Source organism: Giraffa tippelskirchi, chromosome 14, assembly GCF_054371585.1.
Source record: "Giraffa tippelskirchi isolate mGirTip1 chromosome 14, T2T-mGirTip1v1.2.pri, whole genome shotgun sequence".
NCBI classification, from domain to species: domain Eukaryota; kingdom Metazoa; phylum Chordata; class Mammalia; order Artiodactyla; family Giraffidae; genus Giraffa; species Giraffa tippelskirchi.
This window is the reverse complement of record NC_137288.1, coordinates 58126619-58148850: the sequence shown is the minus strand read 5'-3', so window position 1 is coordinate 58148850 and position 22232 is coordinate 58126619. Positions and strand designations below refer to the sequence as shown.

The window sequence follows — 22232 nt, the reverse complement described above, 5'->3', positions numbered from 1 at the left end:
GTATAAACTGGATTTCAGCAACTCGGGTTGTAGTTTGAATGTGCTGAGGAGCCATCTGCATGAAGGGATCCTACATGGGAAGCTGTGAAAAGCAAACAACACTGAGTGTTTTGTATTTTCTGTATAAGTCATTTCTTCCAGTTTATTGCAGTTCTGGACCAAGTCTAAAGGCAGCTTTAAGTAGCATGTTTTAGAAATGTGCTACAGGTACCAGCATAACCAGAGGCCTCCCTGAGACTGCAGAAGCCCAGCTGAGGCTCAACAGTCATTTGCAGAGACCCACAAATCATAGATGTAGAATGCAGGGAAAAGGTCCAAGATCTGTGTTGCCGGTGCAGCCCCAATTTCACCTTTAGAGCAAAGCCTTGTTGCGGGTGGTGCGTGATGGGGAGGCCCAGGCACACCGAGGGCACGCTGATGAGCACTGGACAGGGTCAGTGAGGTCATGAGATGCCAGAGGCTGTTGTCCAGGCTGAGAGCAGCACAGAAACGTCATCAGTGGGAGTCACATATCTAAGGAAATAACGAAGCCACAGGGAGATGATGTGGCAAGAGAAAAACTGGGATATGCGTGGGAGCCTTTGGCAGGGACTAGCCAGCATTATTTAGGGGGAGGCTCTGAGAGCTGAGCCCCTTCTGGTGGTGGGGGGGGTGATTGCAGGTGTGGGAGAGAGAAATGACATCAGGTCTTGCCGTGCTCTAAATGGGAAAAGTTTCAAGGCCAGGTGGTCTTCCCCCTTTGCTCTCATTACAAGCTCACTGATGATGAGATACTAAACTGAGGTGTAAGAACCTGGTGCAATGGGGTGGGATGGGGGAATGTGCTGGAACACAGGCATGAGCATTACAGTTGTAGGAAAGGAATCCTGTAAAAGAGGCTCTCCCCTCCCCTACTGCTTGCAAATGGACACACTGGCATTCTGTTTTATATATCAGTCACTCATGAGCTTGGTTAATATGAGTCAGTCTCCCTCACGCGGATTCTCACCAGTGGGCTGACAAGATGGACCAGCCAGATGCTGCTTTGAAATACTGACCAATGGCTCCTGCCTCACCAGGCCTCTGGCCTTCTCTCTGGAAAGCCTCAGTCACAACCCTCCCCAGGAAAGACTACTTCCTATGGCCAGCAGCCAACTGAGCTCCCCTGTGAAGTCTCTGCAAGAGATAGAGTCACAACAAATAATGTGTATACTCTTCTTGGGCTTTGGAAGCTTGGAGTCACAGGATTACAGAGGGTCAGAAGAGCCAGCCCTGCATTCTACAGATGAGGAAACTGAGGCCCAGAGAGGGGAGCAGACCAACCCCGAGCCCCACAGCTGCTGAAGGCAGAGCAGAAACTAGAAGCCAGGTCTCTTGATGCCAGGGTGGCACCCAGGTTTCCATCCCAGACCTTCAGCATGGACTTTCCAGAAAGCTTGTCCTCAGCTTTGGTTAGTAGTCATCATCCGGGCTCCATGGAGACGGTGTTCCATTCCGCCTGGGGCGCCAGGGGGCTGGAATAACTGTGTCCAGAGCCAGTGTTGGGGGGAGGAAGTGTGTCATGGCCCACTGCTGCTGTTCTTGGAGAAAGTGGATCCTCGTGCTCTCATAGCCCCCAAAGTGAGACGGGGACAGCTGGCATCCTTTGTCAAATCCAGCCCCTCTGTAGCCAGGGTGGGACTTGGGTCCCCAGAATAGGGAAGCAGGATGTGTCTAGGATCTGACCCCATCACCAAGCCTTGCAGGCACACTTGGGGGAATGCAGTGCCAGGCAGAACACCAGCTGCAGAGAAGAGAAAACCAGGCTTCTCCGGCCTGGCTGGCTCCCAAGCCTGCCTCATCAGCCCCATGCTCTCTCGGAGGCTATTTTTTAAGCCTGCTTGCGTTGTCTGAGCTTTAACCCTTCTGTAGCTCATAATTGAGTGTTTTTGTCAGTGAAAACCGCACGGATTTTTTTTTTTTTAATCATGAACTCCTGAAACCTTTTGAAAGCCCAGTTCCACTTTCTGCAAGAAGTCACCCAGTATCAACCCACTATCCAATTTCTGACCCCTCCCTATTCCTGAGACAGTTTCTAAGTCACTGAAGTGGCTCATTTCTGCTGACTGTGCGTGTGTTGCTTTTTGACCATCAGGCAGGGTTAGCCTCGCCTAGAGTCAGTTATGGGGGTCAAGAACCAAGGAAGAGCTCCCATCCCTGGGTTTTCCCTTAGAGCTGGGTAAGGAAGTGTTTCTGGGAAGTAGTAGAAGGCTTTGTGGCTCTTGTGAAAGCTGATGTGGGAATGCTTCGCCCAGGGTTGGCAGGACCTGGTTGTTGATACCCATGTGTCTGACATTATGCAGAATCCTGACAGGCAGGGTCCCAGCCATCCAGGGACTTTCATTCAAGTGAAGAGGGAGTTGACAGAGGATAAAGCAAGTGGTACCCAGTCTGTGCTCTGGGACTTTAGAGGGCAATGTGGGGACAGGGCAGCTGGGAGCTTACGGAGGGACACCTGGCTGGACCCTGAAAGGCTAGGGCACTGGGAGGGGTTCTGAAGACAAGGAACACACGAACAGGAGTGAGAAGGCGTGGGTGGGAAAGGATGGTGCTCCCTGGCCTCCCCGAAGGGCCTCAGTTCTGAGACCCTCTGTTCTCTGGGAGGCTCTGCTCTGCCCCGTGTCACTGTTCTCTTCCTGTCCGTCTCCTGCCCGGCAGGTCCACTCTGTCCAGGTGCTGCAATGCCCCCTCCTTCCTCTTCACCACCCAGAAGAACACGCCCCTGGGGACGAAGCTCAAGTACGAGGTGGATACTAGCGGCATCTACCACATCAACCAGGAGATCTTCCGCATGTTTCCCAAGGTGCTGCTTCAGGCAGGGTAGTCTGGGTGGGCACGGAGCTGACCCCACGGGACCTTCTGTGGCCGTACCCGTGTGGCATGGCAATCACTCTGCTGTTCCCCTGTACCCAGCGGTCCTGGGCTTGGCTGGCCATTCTCTTAGGCTCAGCAGACTGTCCTCTGGGGTTCCTGGGTGTCCTGAGTACACTGAATGCCAACTGGCTGTTATTTGAATGACTTTTGGCAAGGTAGTGGTTGTAAAGTTTTGATTACTGCCTTGCTTGCAAAGAATATCCTGAAACTATCTGGGTGGAAGATTAAGCATTTGCTCCCCACCCGAGGGAGGCACAAGAGCAAAAACATACATGCAAAGGTTGTGTGTGCAAGAAATCACAACCATACAAAGCAAGGCACTGCAAGGTTGACCTCCTAGTGGCTGACCTTGGGCAGTCCTTTTGTCTAGCCAGGCTTCACTCTTCCTGTCTGTAACACTGGAGTTTGGACTTGGTATAGTTTTGGCTTCTTAGAATGGAAAATCTAAAATATCAGACACTTAAACAGGAGAGACACTTATTATTATTTTTTCCTTTACATGCAAGAAGCCTGGAGGGAGGCTGTTCATTCAGGGCCGGTGCATTCTCCCCCCGGCCAGGGGGACCACAGAATGAGGGACCCGTATGAGCCAAGGGCTCAGACCACAAAACCCAGGCACAGACATTCACTTCCGGCCTGATTGTTGCACCAGACTCTTGGAGAAGGGACTCTGCTGTATGTTCAGCTCTTCTGGTGGTTACCTCCTGAAGGGGATGGTTCCATGCATGTTTACAGGCACTTCCTGGAGCACTCTGGCCCAGGGCAGGGTGTAGTGGGTCCAGTTAATAGACCTGCTGGCATGGCTCGGGTTAGGGGGTGTGTTCAGGTCTTGCTGGATGAAATGTGAAGGACTGGGCTGCCCTGCTTCTGGGACTGCTAATGAAAGAAAGCCCAGGGTTCCCTGCATTCTTGCTGTGCACACCAGAGTGCACACTAGTATGACTGGGCCTGGGGGCGGATAGGGCAGTGCTGGGGGAGGAGCCGGGGCTGGAGAAGTGTCAAACACATCCTCCCACTGCAGTGCTGGAGGATGGCGGGATGTGAGCCGTCTTTATGAGGTGGGTCTTGCAAAGCCTGGAACATGAGGCTGGTGACAGCAGGTGAACTTGCAGGTAATGCCAGTGGGTGACACACAGGTCGGTTATGACATATGGATTCAAGAAGGGCCATAGGGAAGGGTTGGAAGGGGAGCAGGGGTGGCCAAATGTGCAGGCCATATGGTCTCTGTCACAGCCACTCACCTTTATCGTTCTAGCATAAAGCAGCCACAGACAGGAGTAAGCAAAGGACTGTGGCTGGGTCCCAATGACACTTTGATTCCTGTTAGACACTGAAATTTGAATTTTATATGTTTTAGACATCACAAAATATTCCTTTGATTTTTTTTTCCCATCCTTAAAAAATATACAATCCATTCCTAGCCCACTGGCTGCGCAGACATAGGCGGTGAGTCAGGTGTGGCCCACAGGCTGTAATTTACCACCCCTGGATTAGAGCATGTGATGTAGAAGTATTATCTGAACTTCCCTAAGGTGAGTATTTCTTTGAGTTAAAAACATATGCAGCTTCTCAGGCTCCTACCCTGACCTTGAAGATTCTGATTCCGTGGTTCTGGGATGGAGCCAAGGATGTATACTTCCAGAAAGTACCCTGGTGGTTTCTGATTTTCAGAAGTGTGGAAAACAGTGACATAAAACACAGAACGCCTTTCATCATCTCTCCAAAGATGGCTTTGTTTTATTCTCTCTCTGGGTAAAGTCAAACAGTGTAGTTTCCCGCACTGGCCGTCAGATGCCCTTGTTTCCTCTGTCCTAGTCCTGGGAGCCTGTCCCTCCAGGGAAAATGTGCCAAGAAGGACAGTCTCTTTCTCCCACAGGCGAGTACAGCACCTCCTTTAGAATTAGCCTAGTTCCTGGTGATCCCATTGTATTTTCAATCCCACTGAAAATCGTGGGATCTTCCATGATGCCTGTCTGGCAATTGGTCTCAGTGGAAGCCCCAGGTGCTGACCGGGGCTACTCTCACGCAGGGCTGGCCAGCTGGGGTGAGCTAGGAGGAAAGCCACCCAGCAGTCTCTGGGTGTCAGGGCCATCCCATAATAACCACCTGATGCCCTCACCTTTGGGCCAGGTACTGGGTGAGCTTTTCATCCTCACCAGTGGCTGTCTATGTGTGGGGCAGGGAGGTGGGGAGATTTGCTAATGTCTGGAGATGCTTTTGGCTTCCCTAGTAGCTCAGCTGGTAAAGAATCTGCCTGCAATATAGGAGATCCTGGTTTGATTCCTGGGTTGGGAAGATCCGCTGGAGAAGGGATAGGCTACCCACTCCAGTATTCTTGGGCTTCCCTGGTTGCTCAGCTGGTAAAGAATCCGCCTGCCATGGGGGAGACCTGGGTTCAATCAGATGCTTTTGGTCATCCTGACTGAGGCCAGAGATACTGCTAAGCTTCCTGCAGTATGCAGTCAGCCCCCACAGCAAGGAATGAAAGTGAAGGTGAAAGTCGCTTACTCTGGTCCGAAATATCAGTCGTGCCGAGCTGAGCAATTCTGCTTTACATCATCTCGCTGAATCACAGGAAATATACATTACTATCTTTATTTTTTAAATTACAAAATTTAATTTGTAACAAATTTTACAAAAATTACAAAACCAAGTCACTGACAGTTCAAAAAAACTTGCCTATGGTTCCCTCAAATCCTTGTGGTGCAAAACCAGGATTGAGTTGGGTTCCTTAACTGGGGTGCCCAATCCTAGTTTGCCCCAGCCATTCCCAGTTTGACTGAATCTAAGTCCTGCATCCCAAGCAAAGTGTCCCAGTCCTGGGCCAGCTGGGATGATTGGTCACCCCTTGACTCCAGGGCTACACTCCTGCCCTGAGCCTGCCTGGCCCCACCTGCCTTGGGTTGCCTCGAGGCCTAGACTGGGGACATGGCAGAACCGGGTCTTTTAATCAGGCCAGTATTTGCTTTTTCCTGCCTACTTGCCTGTGGTCCCCTGGAAGGCAGGCCCAGGGAGGCTTTGTGGGCAGCCAGTGCCCCAACCTAGGCAACCCTGCCAGCCGAGGTGTGATCAGGTCAGAGTGCTGTGGGATGTTCCCTCCCAGTGCCCCACGGGTGCATCATCACCAGGGTAAGTCCTGGGCTCCGCTGTGCTCAACATGCTTTCTCTGCAGCGATCCCAGGGCCGCTGGCTCTCATGGCTCCCCTGAAGTGGCTTTGCTTGCTCACCTCCAGTCTCTTGTCCCTGCTGCTCCCAAGTCCTGGCATCTGTGCTGGTCTATATGAGCTTTCTGTCCCAGTCCTGTGCCCTCCCCATGGAGCTGAAAGGCTTCAGGGCTGGGCCCTGGCCCCTGGTGTCCTGCCCCACCTCTGCTGCTTTCATCCCCCCAAAAGTCTGCATTAACCATTGGCAAGAATACTGGAGTGGGTTGCCATACCTTTTCCAGGGGATCTTCCCGATCAAGGGATCCAACCTGGGTCTCCTGCATTACAGGCAGATTCTTTACCATCTGAGCCACCTGGGAAGCATAAAATATGTGGACTAGAAGTCAAAGAAGCTGTTTCCAGACACTGGGGAAAGCAAAGGCAAACAGGGTAGATATAACCTGTACTCTGTTCTTTCTGGAAACTGGAGACTTCCAGGGCTTACTGCAAAAGGTTGTGGAGACCTGGCTTCCGGTTCCAGCTCATTCGTAATTGCGTGTGGAACTGAGAAGGAGGCTTTTGATCTCTTTTCATCTGCAAAGTGGAACAGCCACCTCTCTCCCACATTCCCTACAAAGCTGTCCCGTGGGGCCATGGGTGTGGAGGTGGATGTGGGTACAGAGGGGAGGGTACCAGGTGGAGGCAGGGGTGGCGCTGCCTCTGACAGCTCTGCCCCTGTCTCCCCAGGACATGCCCTACTACCGGTCCCAGTTTAAGAAGTGTGCCGTGGTGGGCAACGGGGGCATCCTAAAGAACAGCCGCTGCGGGAGGGAGATCAACAGTGCCGACTTTGTCTTCCGGTAGGAATCACCTTGGGTCTGTGCATGCCACTTCTACCCCCACACCCCTCCTCCTCCATGCCCACCCCTTCTGGTGCCCCACCCTGCTAATGCTACCCTTTTAATCCCCACTTCCCATCCCTGTGAGCCCTCATGCTCTGGGTTGTCCCTTTCCCCTTCAGCTCCGTCCTGTGCAAGGGGTCAAACCTGTCAGGTCCTCAGTCTCCACATCTGTAAAATGGGAGCAAATGACATACCAGATATGAAGACACTGAGGCCTCACAGGGGCATGCAGAGCTGTTAGTGAGGTCGTCTGGGCAGCTACCTCTCTTGTTGGGTTCCTCTCTTCTGGAAGTATTGCTTATAACCAGGGTAGCCTTGCGGCTGACACCAGTATGAACTTCACTGTGGCCTTACCTAAGTTAGACACCTGTCCGTGTATTTCTTCTTCCTTATGTAAAACCCCCTCTTATCTCTTTGGGGATTCTAGCTTACCTCTTTAAGTAAAGAAGATAGGTTGAAAATAAGAGTTAAAGCGAACAAACTTGGGTTGAGGCTACAATCATCTTATGGTTGGGGATCTACAACACTTAGGCCACTCAAGGTTGGTGAGGGAAGGGGTTGAACTTGCCCTTCTATGCCCAGGCCACGAAGATTACACCCAGCTGGTTTCTGCTCTGTTCCTCTGCCCAAATGATCACTATCCCCTTCTTCCCTACACCCCAGCTCCCCAGCTCCCTCTAGAATGACTGACCACATGCAGTCGGGTCACTTTATCTCTTCTGCAGGTGCAACCTACCCCCAATCTCAGAGAAGTACACCATGGATGTAGGGGTGAAGACAGACGTGGTCACTGTGAACCCCAGCATCATCACAGAGAGGTCAGCAGCCCTCTTTCTAGGCCAGTCCTGTCCAATACGGTAGCTATTCATCACGCATGGCCACTGGGCACCATCCAGATTGAGATGTGCCATCTCTAAGTGCAAAACACACCCTTGCTCTAAAAGATTTACTATGAAAAAGAGGGTGAATCACACCTCATTACAGTTTTATATTGATTACATATTAAAATTGTAGTATGGGGGTATATCAGGTTAAATAAAATCTATTGTAAAAGTTAATTTCACCTAATCCTTTCTACTTATCTAAATGTGCTTCCTAGAACATTTAAAATTACATCTGTGGCCTGCCTGATGTTTCTCTCGGACAGCGCTGGTCTAGACGATCTTCCCCTAGAGATGAACCAGAGAGCTTTCCAGTGTGTGAAGGGGGCAGGCAGCTCCCTCCAGGGAGTGTCCATGTGACACTGGGGAGAAACCTCCCGCAAAGACCTCGAGGCTGCCACCTCCCCTGGCGGGTCTCCTCCTGGGGTCTGTCTGGGAGGCCTGGGGGAGGGGTTAAGGTGTTAAAACTCCAAAGGGGGCACAGTCACACCTCCATGTCAGAAGAAGGGTAAGAGGAGGGGGCGGTGTTAAATGGGGACAGATGCCCAGGAACATTTACAGAGTCAGCATTCAGAGAGGGGTGAGATGAGTCAGCTGGAAGGAGGGCTGTTCAATGTAGAGAGAAGGTTAGGGAGGGGCTTTGGGGAAGGAAGGGCTCGGAGGGCCAGCGGCTGGCTTGGTGGCCATCCCCAGGGACCTTGGTGAAGGCAGTCCAGGGGGGTGTCCCGAGGGCTCTAGGGAAGGCCTCCCTCCTCCACTTCCCCTCTGAGCCCGCCCGGGGCTCATCAGAGTGGGTTAAGGATTACCCTCCCCCCCCCCAACCCTGCTGCAGCCACACCCCAGGTGCTTGTCCCTTTGGGTCCAAATTGCCCTCTCCTGCACCCACTTAGAAAGCTAGAAATGTGCTGGAGAAAGGCGGACATTCATCTGCTGAGTGGCTGAGATCAAAAGAGGCAAGGAGGTGGGGGTGGCCTTGGGAGACCCCCCAGTCCTTTGCGAAGAGCCCAGGGAGCAGGGGTGGGGCCAGCGAGGGCCCGGGGGCCCCGTCTCACCCTGCGCGCGCGCCCCGCCAGGTTCCACAAGCTGGAGAAATGGCGGCGGCCCTTCTACCGCGTGCTGCAGCTATATGAGAACGCGTCGGTGCTGCTGCCCGCCTTCTACAACACGCGCAACACCGACGTGTCCATCCGTGTCAAGTACGTGCTGGACGACTTCGAGTCGCCGCAGGCCGTGTACTACTTCCATCCGCAGTACCTGGTCAATGTGTCGCGCTACTGGCTCAGCCTCGGCGTGCGCGCCAAGCGCATCAGCACCGGCCTCATCCTGGCCACGGCGGCGCTCGAGCTGTGCGAGGAGGTGCACCTGTTCGGCTTCTGGGCCTTCCCCATGAACCCCTCGGGCCTGTACATCACCCACCACTACTACGACAACGTCAAGCCCCGCCCGGGCTTCCACGCCATGCCCTCGGAGATCTTCAACTTCCTGCACCTGCATAGCCGCGGCATCCTGCGTGTGCACACGGGCACCTGTAGCTGCTGCTGAGGGCGGCGCGGGCCTTCAGCCGGCCCCCCCGGCACACGGGGACACCCCCGGAACAAGGAGCCACGCTCTTCCTCGCCGGCCCGCAGGGCGGGGCGAAGGCCTGGCACTGAGGCTGGCACTATCTCGGATGCTTAGCTTCAGACTTGGGTCCTGTGGGCTCTGGGAAGCAGGGATGCGGGCGAGGCAGAGACAGCTCCGTGCGCCCCGCCCTGCCGGCCCCCCACCCCGGCCACACCTCAAGAAGGGGGCCCTGGGGATCACAAGGAAATCAAGCACATTTCCACTCAGTTTTAGCATCTGAGAGAGCACAAACCGTATGGCTTCTTTGCAGCTAAAGGAAGTCCCTACTGGGAACAGAAAAGAGGGAGACAGAACATGTGAGCGCAGTTTAGATGTAACTCAGACTTTTGGGTTCCTGACTCTTATTCCCAGGCCTCAGCCATGAATTGCGGTCTAGAATCTCAGAGCTAAAAGGCTAACTGAGCGGCCAGACCTTCCTGTGAGGACAGTGGCTCAGAGAGGTCCAGGGATTATTAACCGAGTTTCCACCAACCAACTGGGTAAGTGGCACTGTGAGATCTGATCCAAGGCCTGTGGGTTAGGATCTTCGCTCAGATGCTGTTAACCAAGGAGAGCCACCCGGTTCAACACATCCTCAGACACACATGTCTTGGTGCCTCCAGGTTCAATCCTGTGTTTGACCTTTTGATGAGAAGGAAATAAACCAGACCAGCCATTTGCACTAAGGTTTTCAAGCCAACGTTATCGACTCAATAAGTGCTTAGCGACTTGCTTCCTCTTCTGTCTCCCTATTTTCAGCTCTGTTTTAACCGGGAGTTATTTATAAGATCCATCCCTCTGTATGTTCCTGAATACTGCAGTTCCGGCTGTATCGTGTTCCTGAATTGGAACCGTAAGGCTCTGGACAGGAAAGCGCTGACATGTGATTGGTGAGCTTAGCGCCGGAAGTGAGTCGTGGCCTCTGACACCAGCATCACTGAGGTCCTACTGTGAAGGCGGGGTTTCCCACAGCACGCAGCCTGCTGGCCTTCATGTGCATGGATCCACAGGGCCTGTGCTTTGGGAAGTCAGCTGTGCCTAGGCTGAAAGGGCTTCGCGTGTCATTTCACATCGCCTTCCTCCCCCCTGTGGTATTCCCACCATGAATGCAGCTGTGCCTAATACACACTGTTGGTGAATTGCCTTAGAATTTAGCTTTGTGGAATCATAGGTTAGTGCTGGAGGATCTTCAGCCAGCTCCTCCTTTCCTCCCTTCTTGCTTTCTCCCCTCCTTACCCTAAACATTTCCAGAAGCCTATTCTGCTTTGGTTTGGGGTGAGGCTTGGCAAGACATGAAAGACAGGGTCTCTGTCTTCCAGGAGTGGAGGGCAGACCAGAGGCAAATTCCAGCTCTGCATGCTGGGTGTAATGAGAAGGAGGAGGGACAGTGAGAGCTCAGCACACAGGGAGCAGGACCTTTCATCTGATCACCTCATTTAACAGGCAGAGCAATAGGCCCAGCTGGTGAGAGACCACAGCACACAGGCCCTGTCCCGGGTCCCCAGGCTCCCCATCGAGGCCAGAACCCCTTCCTCTTGCTTGGGTTTCATGTTGGTGGGGCCACTGTGGAGCGGGTGCTCCGTGCACAACACTGTTCTAGGTGCTGGCCTTGGTTCTGAGCTCCGGTCCTCACTGGGGAAGCCTCGGGCTGTTCCAAGCCTATCTGCTTGTCTGCAGTGCAAGGAAGTAGCCAGCGAGCCAAAGTAGGCCCAAGGACATGCTGAACCAGGGAACACCACTGAGGACAGTGGATGGTTTGCTGTCTTGGGCTCTGCCTGTTTCTCCAAGGAAGGAACATCTGAGACAGATTCCAGTTAACTGAGGTTTCCAGCCACTTGTTTGTGGTTAGTTGGGCCCCATTCTTGAAACTACAGAATGTTAGACCTGGAAGACTCTTAAAGACCATTTTGTCCCACTTAAGGAAGCAGGTCCAGAACAGGGAGGTTACCTGGCTCAAGTCGTTCCAGGGGCTCTACTGAGTGCATGCAGTGGACAGAACCTTGGTGAGTCAGACACCAGCGTTCTCACAGCCAAGGGTGTCTGCTCCAGCCAGGGACCTCGCAGGAGTTGGGGATGGAGAATCACAACCCATCCCATGTAGGAGCTGGACTCCTTGCTTTTGGTCCTATTGAAATCTGAGGTTCTTAGGGCAGTCCCTTATCCTTTCTTAGGTTTCCATTTCCTCATCTCTACAACCAGAGGCTTAGAAAATATCCCTAGGGTCTCTGTAATCTTTAATTTTATTAAGTTTTTGGAAGTATTCATGATGTATGGATCTAAGCCATAAATAATATTTATTGTTATAATAGCTAAGATTTCCTGCACGCTCATTCTGTATCAAGCCCTGCACTGGGCGCTTTCTTTGTATTATCTCCTGTGACCACCGCAAGACCGCTTTCGGTAAGCAGGCTCCATTGGGGAGACAGAGGCTCAGAGTCATTTGATGTCTTGCCAATGGCCAGACACCCAGTAGAGGAAACCATACCCAGGTCTTGTAGAAACCCAAAGCCTGTGCTCCAAACCTCTGTCTTCGCCACTTCCTAACCAGTGTCCCCAGGGTTGGCACAAGAGGGAATCCTTGCTCCAGAAAGACTGAGAGGCCACTGCAGGGTGGTGCTGGGCCCTACTCTAGGGACAGTGCTCAGAGACTGGCATGGGTTCGGAAGAGAGTCTGCTTGTAGGTGCTTCTTCACCCCTAACCTCCCCCAGCCCTGGCCACAGCACAGATGCGCCCACAGTGCAGTGAATGGAGGGGAGATGAGGCCACATTTTGCAAAAGGGGTACACATTAAATGATGGCATGTTGGAGGACTTGCCCAAGGCCACATGGCCAGCTAGTGACTCAACTGGGACTCAGTCTCCTGACTTCCATGCTACACTTTTCTCCTGCAGCCAGTGTTTGTAGGAAAAGCACATTTTCAAAGGCTCAGAAGACCTGGGCACTGGCTCAGGAAGCCCCCCACCCCCATGTTCCTCGAAGCTCCGCCCCCATCTCACCATGCAGTGTGGACAACCAATTATATATAATACCCTTATGTAAGGAAAATCAATTCCCCAAAACAAAACAACCATCGTGTCTTCCTTTGTGCTAAGCCCACTGCTCCAGGCTTACCTGGTGGCTCAGACAGTAAAGAATCTTCCTCCAATGCAGGGGACCCAGGTTCGATCCCTGGGTTGGGAAGATACCCTGGAGAAGGGCATGGCAACCCACTCCAGTATTCTTGCCTGGAGAATCCCATAGACAGAGGAGCCTGGCAGGCTACAGTCCATGGGGTTGCAAAGAGTCAGACATGACTGAGTGACTAACACTTTCACTTTCACCAGGCTTGAAAGGCAGTGAAAACAAGTAAACAACTCTGTGCTTAGTCAAGCAAAAAGGAAGGTGGCTCAAGGTCAGATGCAGCCTCTGAGACCATTTTGGCAATGCTGCTGCAGCAGCTCTGCCCACTAATCGCCTGGTCCTGCAGACAGTCCATCGCCCTCGATTCTGCTGAGTGTAGGGAGGAGGCAAGGGCAGAGCTACCTGACAGCTGAGGGGCAGCACAGAGCTGGCCTCGGCCAGGCATTCAGCAAATCGTTACTGAGCACTCATTTTGTGCGGGGCATTGCGCTAGGGGCCTTTGAGATAGTGATGAGCACAGAGTTAGCCCCAGCCCTCCTGGAGCTTATGGTCTGGTGGGAATGTCCACATGCTGAACTGAGTCCCCCAGGCACGTGTAGGAGCTGAGTGAGTCCTGGCAAATCTGGGCTCAGGGACAGGTATCATGAGAGGAGCACCAGGCCATGCAGGCGTCGGTCCTGAATTCTGAAGGTTGGCAGAATGATTGCAATTGCTAAAGCAATAGATCCACGTCAGGCTTCATTCCTCAATGTCCATGTGACATGTGACAGGGGTGAGTGGCTTCACTGGTTTTTTGAGTCCTCTCTTCCTTTTTTTTTTTTTGGTAAGGAACCACTTTACCCTGACTTTCCTCCTGCCTCTCTGAATGCCTCCTGAGAATGCTCCTTCTCAGGCTCCTTTGTTGACCCATCTTTTGTGAAGCTTCCTCAGGGTTCTCTTCTCTTACTAGGAGTGTTCCTTCAGAAATTGCATCTGTTCACAGCTTCAAACCTCTCCTGTCCTTGCATCTTACACCCCTTACCTGGAGGCCAGTTCTCCTTTGGAGCATCAGAAGCTCGCTCACTGTGGCTGTCTGAGTGCCTGTACCTGCTCAACATCTCAGCTGCTCAGTGTCCCCTCAACTGGCACAGTTAAAAGGACAATCTAGATTCAAAGTCACATCCCCCCACTTCCTGGTGACTTTGGGGGAGCTGCCAACGCCCTCTGGAGGCTCTGACTCATCATCTAAGGTTTAGGCCAGGACTCCAGTCTCACCAGCCGTGGAATAGGGTTTCACGATGCCTAGCACAGTGCCGACACAAACTAGACACCCAGAGAACAGGTTCTTTCTTCCTCCTTTCTTCCCCTGCTGAATGGCTCTACCTCATCACTGGCCCCTCAGTCCCCAACCTGGGTCACTCTTGTCTCTCCTTCCACCTTTGGTTTCTGTCTGTTCACCAGATCGTATCAATTCCAACTCATAAATATCCCTTGAATTCATTCCCTCTGTACATTCCTTCTGCCACGGCCCTAACTCAGGCCCTCTGACTGATCATTCTGCTTCTAGAGAATTACCTTCTGGAAACACCTTTGGTGGAGCCCGTTGCCTTCTTATACCATATAGTCCAGATTCCTTTGCCCAGACATGCAGGGGTTGTCCCAAGCTGGCTCACTCACCTTCCCAGAGACCCTCCTGCCACCACCATCCCTCCAGGACTCCTCCAGGCGCTCTGGCTTCGCACAAGCTGTTGGAAATGCCTGAAATGGCCCCCACCTCCTCCCTCCTTCCCTTTACCCCACCACTTGTGCAGGTAATGTCAGGTGAGGGTCGCCACCTCTTCCCCTCTGTGAACCTGGGCTGAGCACTCTCTGTGCTTCTGCAGGAACCATCACTGACTCCTGTTAGGACGTCCTCCCAGCTCACCACCATGGGTGCACCTATGTCCTTGGCCGAGGCTGTCCTTTCCCTAGGAGAAGGCACTGTGTCTGGTTCTTCTTGGTGTCCCCAGTACTGGCACAGAGCCACCTGTTAACTATGGCAGTGGAGTCTCTGATTAGCCGGTGGGTTCCAGTGGCTCAGGAGACCCCACTAATAAACTGAGTAACATGTAATTGTCAGCTTAAGAGAGTCCTCCACTGATTATTATTATTATTTTTTGCCTGGTACCGTGCATGTGGGAAGCATTGAGCTGTACAGACTCCCCCACCTGTCTTTGGGGAGCTTGGGGCATAGGTCCATGTTGTGGTGGCTTGCTGGCTCCATCACCTGGTCTCTGCTTCCTTCTTTTTGCCTCCTTCCATTATAATCTTGCATTGAATTCCTGGGTCGGGAAGGTCCCCTGGAGAAAGGAATGCAACCCACTCAACTATTCTTGCCTTGAGAATTCTGTGGACAGAGGAGCCTGGCGGGCTACAGTTCATGGGGTCGCAAAGAGTCGGACATGACTGAAAAACTGACACAGTGCTTGTTAAAGCCCCTGCCTCCAGACTCAGAACCTGGGGGAGAGGGGTGATGCGGGGCAATCAGCACTGTGACTCCAAGACCAGCCAGGCTCTCCAGCTGGTCTTGGAGCCCATATCTGCTGGAGAACTGGGCTCTGCACCGCTTGTGGGTCAGTGGCTACTGCCAGGTGAGTGATGGTGTCTGGCTTGAAATTCAGACTGGAGTCTTAAGTGCTAAAAGAGCAAAAACAAGAATCTGACACACAGGTAAACTTGGGTGTGTTTTAGAAATATGAATATAAAAATATAATCCACTATTAAATTCCCAACAGAAATTGACTGCTTAGGAATCTCTTACCTTTATGAAATCTGTTTTGGCCTAGACATTATCAGTGATTTTTCTATTTTTCAATTGTGGGTAAAATATACATAAGATTTACCATTTAGTCATTTTTAAGTGTACAGTTCAGTAGTGTTAAGGTGTGTAGCCAATCTCCAGACTGTTTTTTTGTTGTAGTTATTACAAAACTAAAACTCTATACCCATTAAAGAACAACCCCTCCCTCCCCCAGCTCCTGGTAGCCATCATCCTTTCTGTCTCTGTGAATTTCACTACTCTTGGTCCCTCACATAAATGGAATCATAGCATGTCTGAGTTTTTGGTGACTGCCTTATTTCATATAGAATCTCTTAGGTATAATCTGTTCTCAAATGACTTGAACTGCTTTCAGTGTCCCTATGATAGGATTCTGATTTTAATGTTTGCCTGGAACAGTTGGTCTGGGCCCTTAGTTTTTCCCTGGCTTCCGGCAACCTCAGCACATTTTGCTGAGGGTCAGAGCAGACCCGGTCTTGCTTTGCTAGCTTGACTCAGCTGTCCTGGCCAGCCAGTGCCCTGAGAGACAATAGCTCTGCTCAGCTTCTACAAGTCTATAGATATTTCTCCTGCATGGTCTCTTCTAAGAACCTGCTTTTCTTTTTTTAACAAGAGACAGAGAGGGAGAGAGACATACATACATTACCATGACTTAGCTCTTGGCACAAAAGCCAGAAATCAGTGACTGTCTCTCTTTTCAGTAGGGGGATGGTTTCCTTGGCAACCAAGTAACTCATTTCCTTCAACTAAATGACTTGTTCAACTTTAGGGTAAAAGTGTTGTTTCTTCTAGAATCATGGTTCTCAACCTCGTGTGCACATTGAAATCACCCAGGGATCTTTATAAAGCAGCCCCATGCCAGATTCTCATCTTTCCAGAGAATCTGATGCACTTGGCCTGGAGACGGAGCCCCATATTCTTATTTTTAAAAACTCTCTTTTAAGTGAATCTACTGCACAGAGGCCGAGGGTCTCTGTCTTGGCGGCACATCGGGGTCATCTGGAGAGCTTTAAGAGCTACTTCTGCCTGGACTTTGCCCCCAGAAGTTCTGATCCAGTTGGTCTGAGGCATGACCTGAGTGTGAGGGCTTTTGTGACCCTTCAGATGACTCTACTATGCAGCTGAGATTGAGAACCACTGTTCTAACCTGGCATCTCCCAAACTTGAACCTGTGTCAGAATCATTCAGAGAGCTCACTGGTTCCTGGGCCCCTCCCCAGAGTCTGATTTGGTGAGCCTGGCAGGGAGCTTCCTTGCCGCTTCCTAAGTGATGCCGAGGCTGGTCCTGGGACCCACACTTTGAGGGGCACTGCTCTGCCTGATCCTGTAACTGGCTCAGCCCTACTCTGCTGGCATTTGTTTCTTGGTTAGTGGTTGGGAGCCTTGATTCAGGCTTGAGACTTCTTAAAGGTAGCAAGCAGCTCTTTTTCTGAACATTTTCAACCTTTAAATAGACATTATGAAATCTTTTTAAAGCAAAGTTAACTAGATTTCCTCTCTCAGGGTTAGGAGGCTCGGCGTGTACTTGAATTAAGATTCATCTGTTCCTGGAGTAGGGATGCATTTGGGGATCAGCACTAAGGGGCTGGAGTCTCTGGAGTTGGTGACCAGCCTGTGTCTGGGTGAGGGTCTCCGGGTGATGAGTGCTGGGATAAGGTCAGGGTACCACAGTGCTCTCTTGAACACAAAGCCGGGGCTGTCGCTCTGCCCACCATGCCCGTGGAAAACAGACAAGGTGGTGATAAGGTAGCATCCCACAGACATGGGCTGATGTGACCCAGGGTTCACACCTGCCTTATGCTCCTCTTTCCTTCCCCACCTTCTGTTGGAAAAGGCTCAAGTTGAAACCAGCGAGCTAGTGCCTAGATCCTGCCTCAGTCTCTTCTGCCTCCAACTAGAGGCCAGTCCCCTGCCCCTTCCTTCTGAGGATACCCACAGTCGTGTGGCCCCGGCGAGCCCTTTATCACTGTGGCAGCTCACAATTTCACATTCAGCCTCAAAATGTATGAGAAACCTTGAACATCTTGAAGATTTGTTAAAGGAGGAAATAATTGCTATTTTTTTTGAAACAAGGTCAAAGCACATCTCACTTCCCAGGGCCACTTACCCAGCAGGTTCACTCAGCCTCAGGCAGTTGGGGACTCTGGTGAAGGAGAATTTATTTTGAGCCCTTGTAGTAGATGCTATAAAGCTCTGTATCAAAGGCCAAACATCTTGCTAACAGCAAATCCCTCACGGCATTCATGGAATTTAATTTTAAATTCAATTCCAGTGAACTTGATTCTGGTTTCTAATAATAAAGCAAATTAAGAGAATGACAACAGGTGCTAGATTTAGCAAGAAGCGGCAGCTAATAGACTAATATAATGGCATTAAAAAGACCAAAGCTATACATCTCAGAAAATACCAAGTGATCTGATGCTATTTAGTGCAGGGGCCAATATGTAGTAACAACCCCAAGCGCAACAAATAACCCCTCAGAGCAGCCCATCCTGTGGTGTCCACAGCCACGCAGAGATACAAAAATGCTCAAACAACGTTCAGTAGACTGTGTTTGAGGAGGCAGAGAAGTGCTTTATCCACTTGGAATTATTTCCATCCCCAAGCACTTAAAACATATTCATCGAAATCTTGGTGCTTAAAGGATTAGCCCTCAGTTATCTTGAAGTTCAGTTTGGTGAAGTTCATCATCTGATCATATAGGATTCATGAGCTGGGTAAACTCACTCTGTGAGACTTAGTTTCTCTCTGACAATTGCTGCCCCCGCCCCTGCAGGTGGAGGGTGCAAGGCACCCCTTCCGCTGTCCCGCCTTACAGGGGACATGCAGGCTTGGTGGTGGCGGCTGGGTGTCCTCTGCTTCCACCTGTGGTGTCTCTACTGCACATGGGAGGGGATCTGGATCTCAGCTGGGGCCAGGGCTGGCTCCGCAGTGACTCAGCCTGGATTTATTTGTGAATTTAAGAATAGGCCTATTTGTTCATATTCCTGTGAAAGTGAACACTTCTGCTTTCTACACACCTTCATCACCCGTTTCCTCACCAGCCCTCGCTGTGTTCCTAGGAGGAGGGAAAGGCAGTTAGCGGCATGCAGACTGGACTGAGGCCGGGGAAGATGACAGAGGTGTGTCCCGGGTCGCATGGCATGCTGGTGGAACCCTGCTAGGGTGCCCAAGCTCCCCAACGGGCAGGGGGAGGTGGACCTGTCTTGCTCCCACCCTGAGGCCCTTCTGTTTTCTTCCCTCTGGGTTATCCAGTTGACTGGAGTCAGGTTCAGGCCTAGGGCTTACCCCTGGCCACATACCCTGCCCAGCATCTGTGGGGACGGTCCTCTTTGGTATTCGTTCCTCTCTGGGCTCCCAGCATTGGGAGCTGTGCCTGGTGGGGTGAGAGGGTGGCAGTTTTACTTGGCAGAGGGTCAGCCGAGGCCACAAGCCTGAGCACAGGAGGCGTGAGGAGGTGGTTGGCAGTAGATCCAGTGATGCCCCTGTTGCTGTGGTTGTTTGTGGGGGGCTGAGGGTGTCCCGAGTGACAGCTCTTGCCAGCCTTCTGGCACCTCCTCCACAGGACGCTCAGCCTCTGCTGGGGCCGGCTTCTGAGCGAGTCCCTCTTCCCAGGTTTTTTTTGGGGGGACAGGTGGTCCTCCCTGAGGCTTCCATGCTCTGCATACATGTTTTAGGGGTGCAACAGGGTCTTCAAGGCCTGCCAACCCCCTTTCTGGACCCAACTAACCTCTCTTCAGAAAGCCATAACTCTTCTTCAAAGCTGTATTGTGTGAACTGTGAAATACATGTAAATGTGTATGTATTTTTTAAACTAAGGCGTTAACTCAATGAGCGTACAAGAAGTTGTCCAGTGCTACCGTTTGGAGTCAAACCTCTGCCACCTGGCTCCCCAGGTGAAGGCAGGACAGATGATGGGGGTCCATGAGGGAGCTGTGGAAACCTCGTCACTACAGCCACGTGCTCCCAGGCTTGACGTTGGTTTCCAGGAGCTCACGTGAAGGCAGCCAGTGGAGTGCTCCCGAGGGGCTGGTGGTGGCAACTCGCCCCTGCGTGGCCTCCTGTGCGTGAAGACAAAGTGGCCATGTGGATGTGACCTCCACGTGCTCCTCAAACCCATCCCCCCGTGCTTTCCTCGCCCAAGAGCCGCATCACACTGCACTGCGCTCCATAGAGCCTTTCCCACTGGAGAAGGAAAGGGAGACTGAGCTGTCGTTTGCTGGGCTGCACAGAAACTCAGTCTGGATGTGGAGCTGGAGCATTGCTTTTTTTTTTTTTTTAAAAGATCCCTCTCTCGCTCTGGTTGATTTGCTCCCTCCGTCTATCCTGGAAAGAAACGCTTTGTGCCCCTCCAGAGTGTTGGGAAGATGAGGTTGCAGTCATTATTTTCATGCAAATTTTGCTGAGGAGCAGGGGTTCATAGAAATTCTTGCAGCCTAATTCTAGCTTGTGTGCGGCTGTCCTTGAGTGATCCTGAAGTGGTGACTGTGGCCTAACGCTTGAGAACGTAATCAGGGTAATTTGTATCTGTCACTGTGTTTGAAAAGCCCTCAATTCCACCCAATAAAACCAGTCAAGTGGTTCATCTAGCGCAGATTTCTCTGGCTGTGGCCTTGTGTGTGTGTGCGTGTTTGGGGCCTGGGCTGGACCAGGCTGATGCAGCACAGCTCAATGCGGGGAGGCTGCCAGCTCTAGGGAGGAAGGCATGGCTGGCTGGGGCTCATCTCTGGGCTGCATTAGCCTCTCTGTGTCTGGCAAGAGTGGCAATCTAAGCAGGGGGGCTTAGGAAGGGCTCAGAAGCCAGACCCAGACCAAGTTGGGTGGAATGCTGAATTGACAGTATACAGGGAGCAGAAGGACAAAAAGAGAGAAGACTGCAGACTTCCACTAAGGAAGGAGGGTCCCTGGGGGCTGGTGGGGCAGGGGGAAGGGGAGAGGGCTGGGTGGGTGGAGGGGAAGATGGGATCTGAGGTGTGCCAACACCTAGAAACAGACCCATTAGCTAAAAAGACTTGTTTCTCTTTAAGCAAACTTGCTCTGTTAAGGTTCAGAGTCACAGCAAAGGAATTACCCTTTCATTAAAAAAAAAAATTGTTCTTTCAATATTGCTCTCCATGAATGTGTTTGGAATAGGATTATGTTAAATAAATTTTAAAAAATTCATGTACAAACTGGCTGGGTCTGGCCTGCCTTATGAGATGTAGATAAGACTGTTTGGATTTCACAAATATGCATTTTGGAGAAGTGCAAAACCTTTCCTCTGATTTCGGCAAGCTCTCAGGGGCTGGTATTTTCAGGACCCCCTCAGCCTCTAGACATTAGAGCTTTGGAGCATGTTTCTGTTTTATATCCCTTAATCACCTAGATTATATGCAGACCTTCCCTTGACATTGATGATCATACAGTGCATTCCAGAGTGATGTGGGAGAAGATGGGAAAGGGATGGACAACATTCCAAGCAAGCAATCTCAAATGTAACGTTGGATGTCCTCTGGCTAACCCACTGGCCAGCCTCCCAGTGGGAATGCTTCACGTGGTCCTGGCCCATCTATTTGGCTCAACCTCTCCTTGTCCTTTTTCGGCCTCCTATTCTGACTCCCCAACTCTCTGTCAGTGGAGAGCACGTTTCTACTATTTTTATTTGGAGTTGTTTAAACATTTTCTGTGTGCTTGGTTTCCTGCAGAGCCTGGATCTCAGCTCACCTTTTACCTTCCCCTCCAAAAAAAGAATTTCTATGCCAGCTGAAAGATGTTTAAACTTTCCTTATTGCCATTGTAAAATGCCAAACACTCAAACAAGCAGCCGTGGAACCTAAGGGTACTGTTTGAGGTTTAGCCCTCAGGCCTGAGTACTCTCTGTTATAGGAAGAAAAAAAGCTGAGGGTCAGAGAAATAGGACTTCAGTATGTATTTTTGAATAAATGAGTGAAAGAACCAATGAGCTGGGGGTACAGAAGTTAACTGTAGTTCATTTATTTAATAAATAGATTCATGCTATTTGTCGCTTCATTCCTTCTTTGAAAAATTTCTTGCGCTCCTACTTTTTGGGCCAGGTGACTTGAGGATTTGGGAATACAAAGGTGAACAAATGCACGTGCCATCTCTGCATTTACAGGACGTAGAGTCTGGCCAGAGCAACAGAGGTAATCAAAAACTCCACAATTCAAAGTTTAACTATAGACAGTGCTTCTAAGGAGCATGCGGTGTTGCAGGATGTTCAGCACATCTCCCTGACCCAAGGCTCAGCACAAAGAGCACTCCACTGGAGCGGAGACAATTGAGATAAGAGCTGGAGGATAAGGAGGGGTTAACCAGGGGAAAGGTAAGGGTGAAGCTGGGGGAGGGGGGGAAGAAAGTCCAGGTAGAGGGTGCTGGATGGGGAGAAAGCTTGGGACCCTGGGGAAAGGCTTTTGCAAGGGTAGGGAGGGGGAGATAAGGCTAGAGGGCTAGATGAAGGTAAGACCCTGTGGGGAAGAGGTGGGCCAAGTTAATGATTTTGATTCTAAAAGAATTAAGTAGAGCTTGGAGGATTTTAAGGAGGAGGGGGACATGGTCAGATTAACATTGAAAAAATTCCTGAGAGATGTGGCCAGGTGGCAAGTAGGAAGACACTGAGCTCACCTTCACCCCGGGGCACACCAAAATTACGACTATTTAAATAGCAACTATCTATGAGTATAACTTGAAGACTAGCAGAAAAGATTCCCTGAAACTAAAGATATAAGAAGGAGCAATGACATAGGTACTAGGGACAGAGATGAGTATAGTCAAGACCCACATCTCTGGATAGGTGACCCACAAATGGAGGGGTGATAATCACAATTGCTGAGGTTCTCCCCAAGTTGTGAGGGGTTCAAGTCCTACACTGGGCTCCCCAATTCAACCCTAAATTGGA

The 22232-nt window shown here is 51.2% G+C and overlaps 1 protein-coding gene across 3 annotated transcripts in view; it reads left to right on the top strand.

Moving 5' to 3' along the window:
* The window catches only part of ST8SIA5 (ST8 alpha-N-acetyl-neuraminide alpha-2,8-sialyltransferase 5), a 78324-nt gene extending 58393 nt beyond the window's left edge, over window positions 1–19931 (top strand). For all 3 annotated transcript variants that reach the window (XM_081563395.1, XM_081563394.1, XM_081563393.1), the window contains 4 exons: window positions 2677–2821; window positions 6783–6895; window positions 7663–7755; window positions 8892–19931. In XM_081563395.1, the coding sequence (XP_081419521.1) occupies window positions 2677–2821; window positions 6783–6895; window positions 7663–7755; window positions 8892–9360 (820 nt within the window). In that variant the 3' untranslated portion in view covers window positions 9361–19931. The remainder of the gene's footprint in view (window positions 1–2676; window positions 2822–6782; window positions 6896–7662; window positions 7756–8891) is intronic.
* The last annotated feature ends 2301 nt before the right edge of the window (window positions 19932–22232 follow it).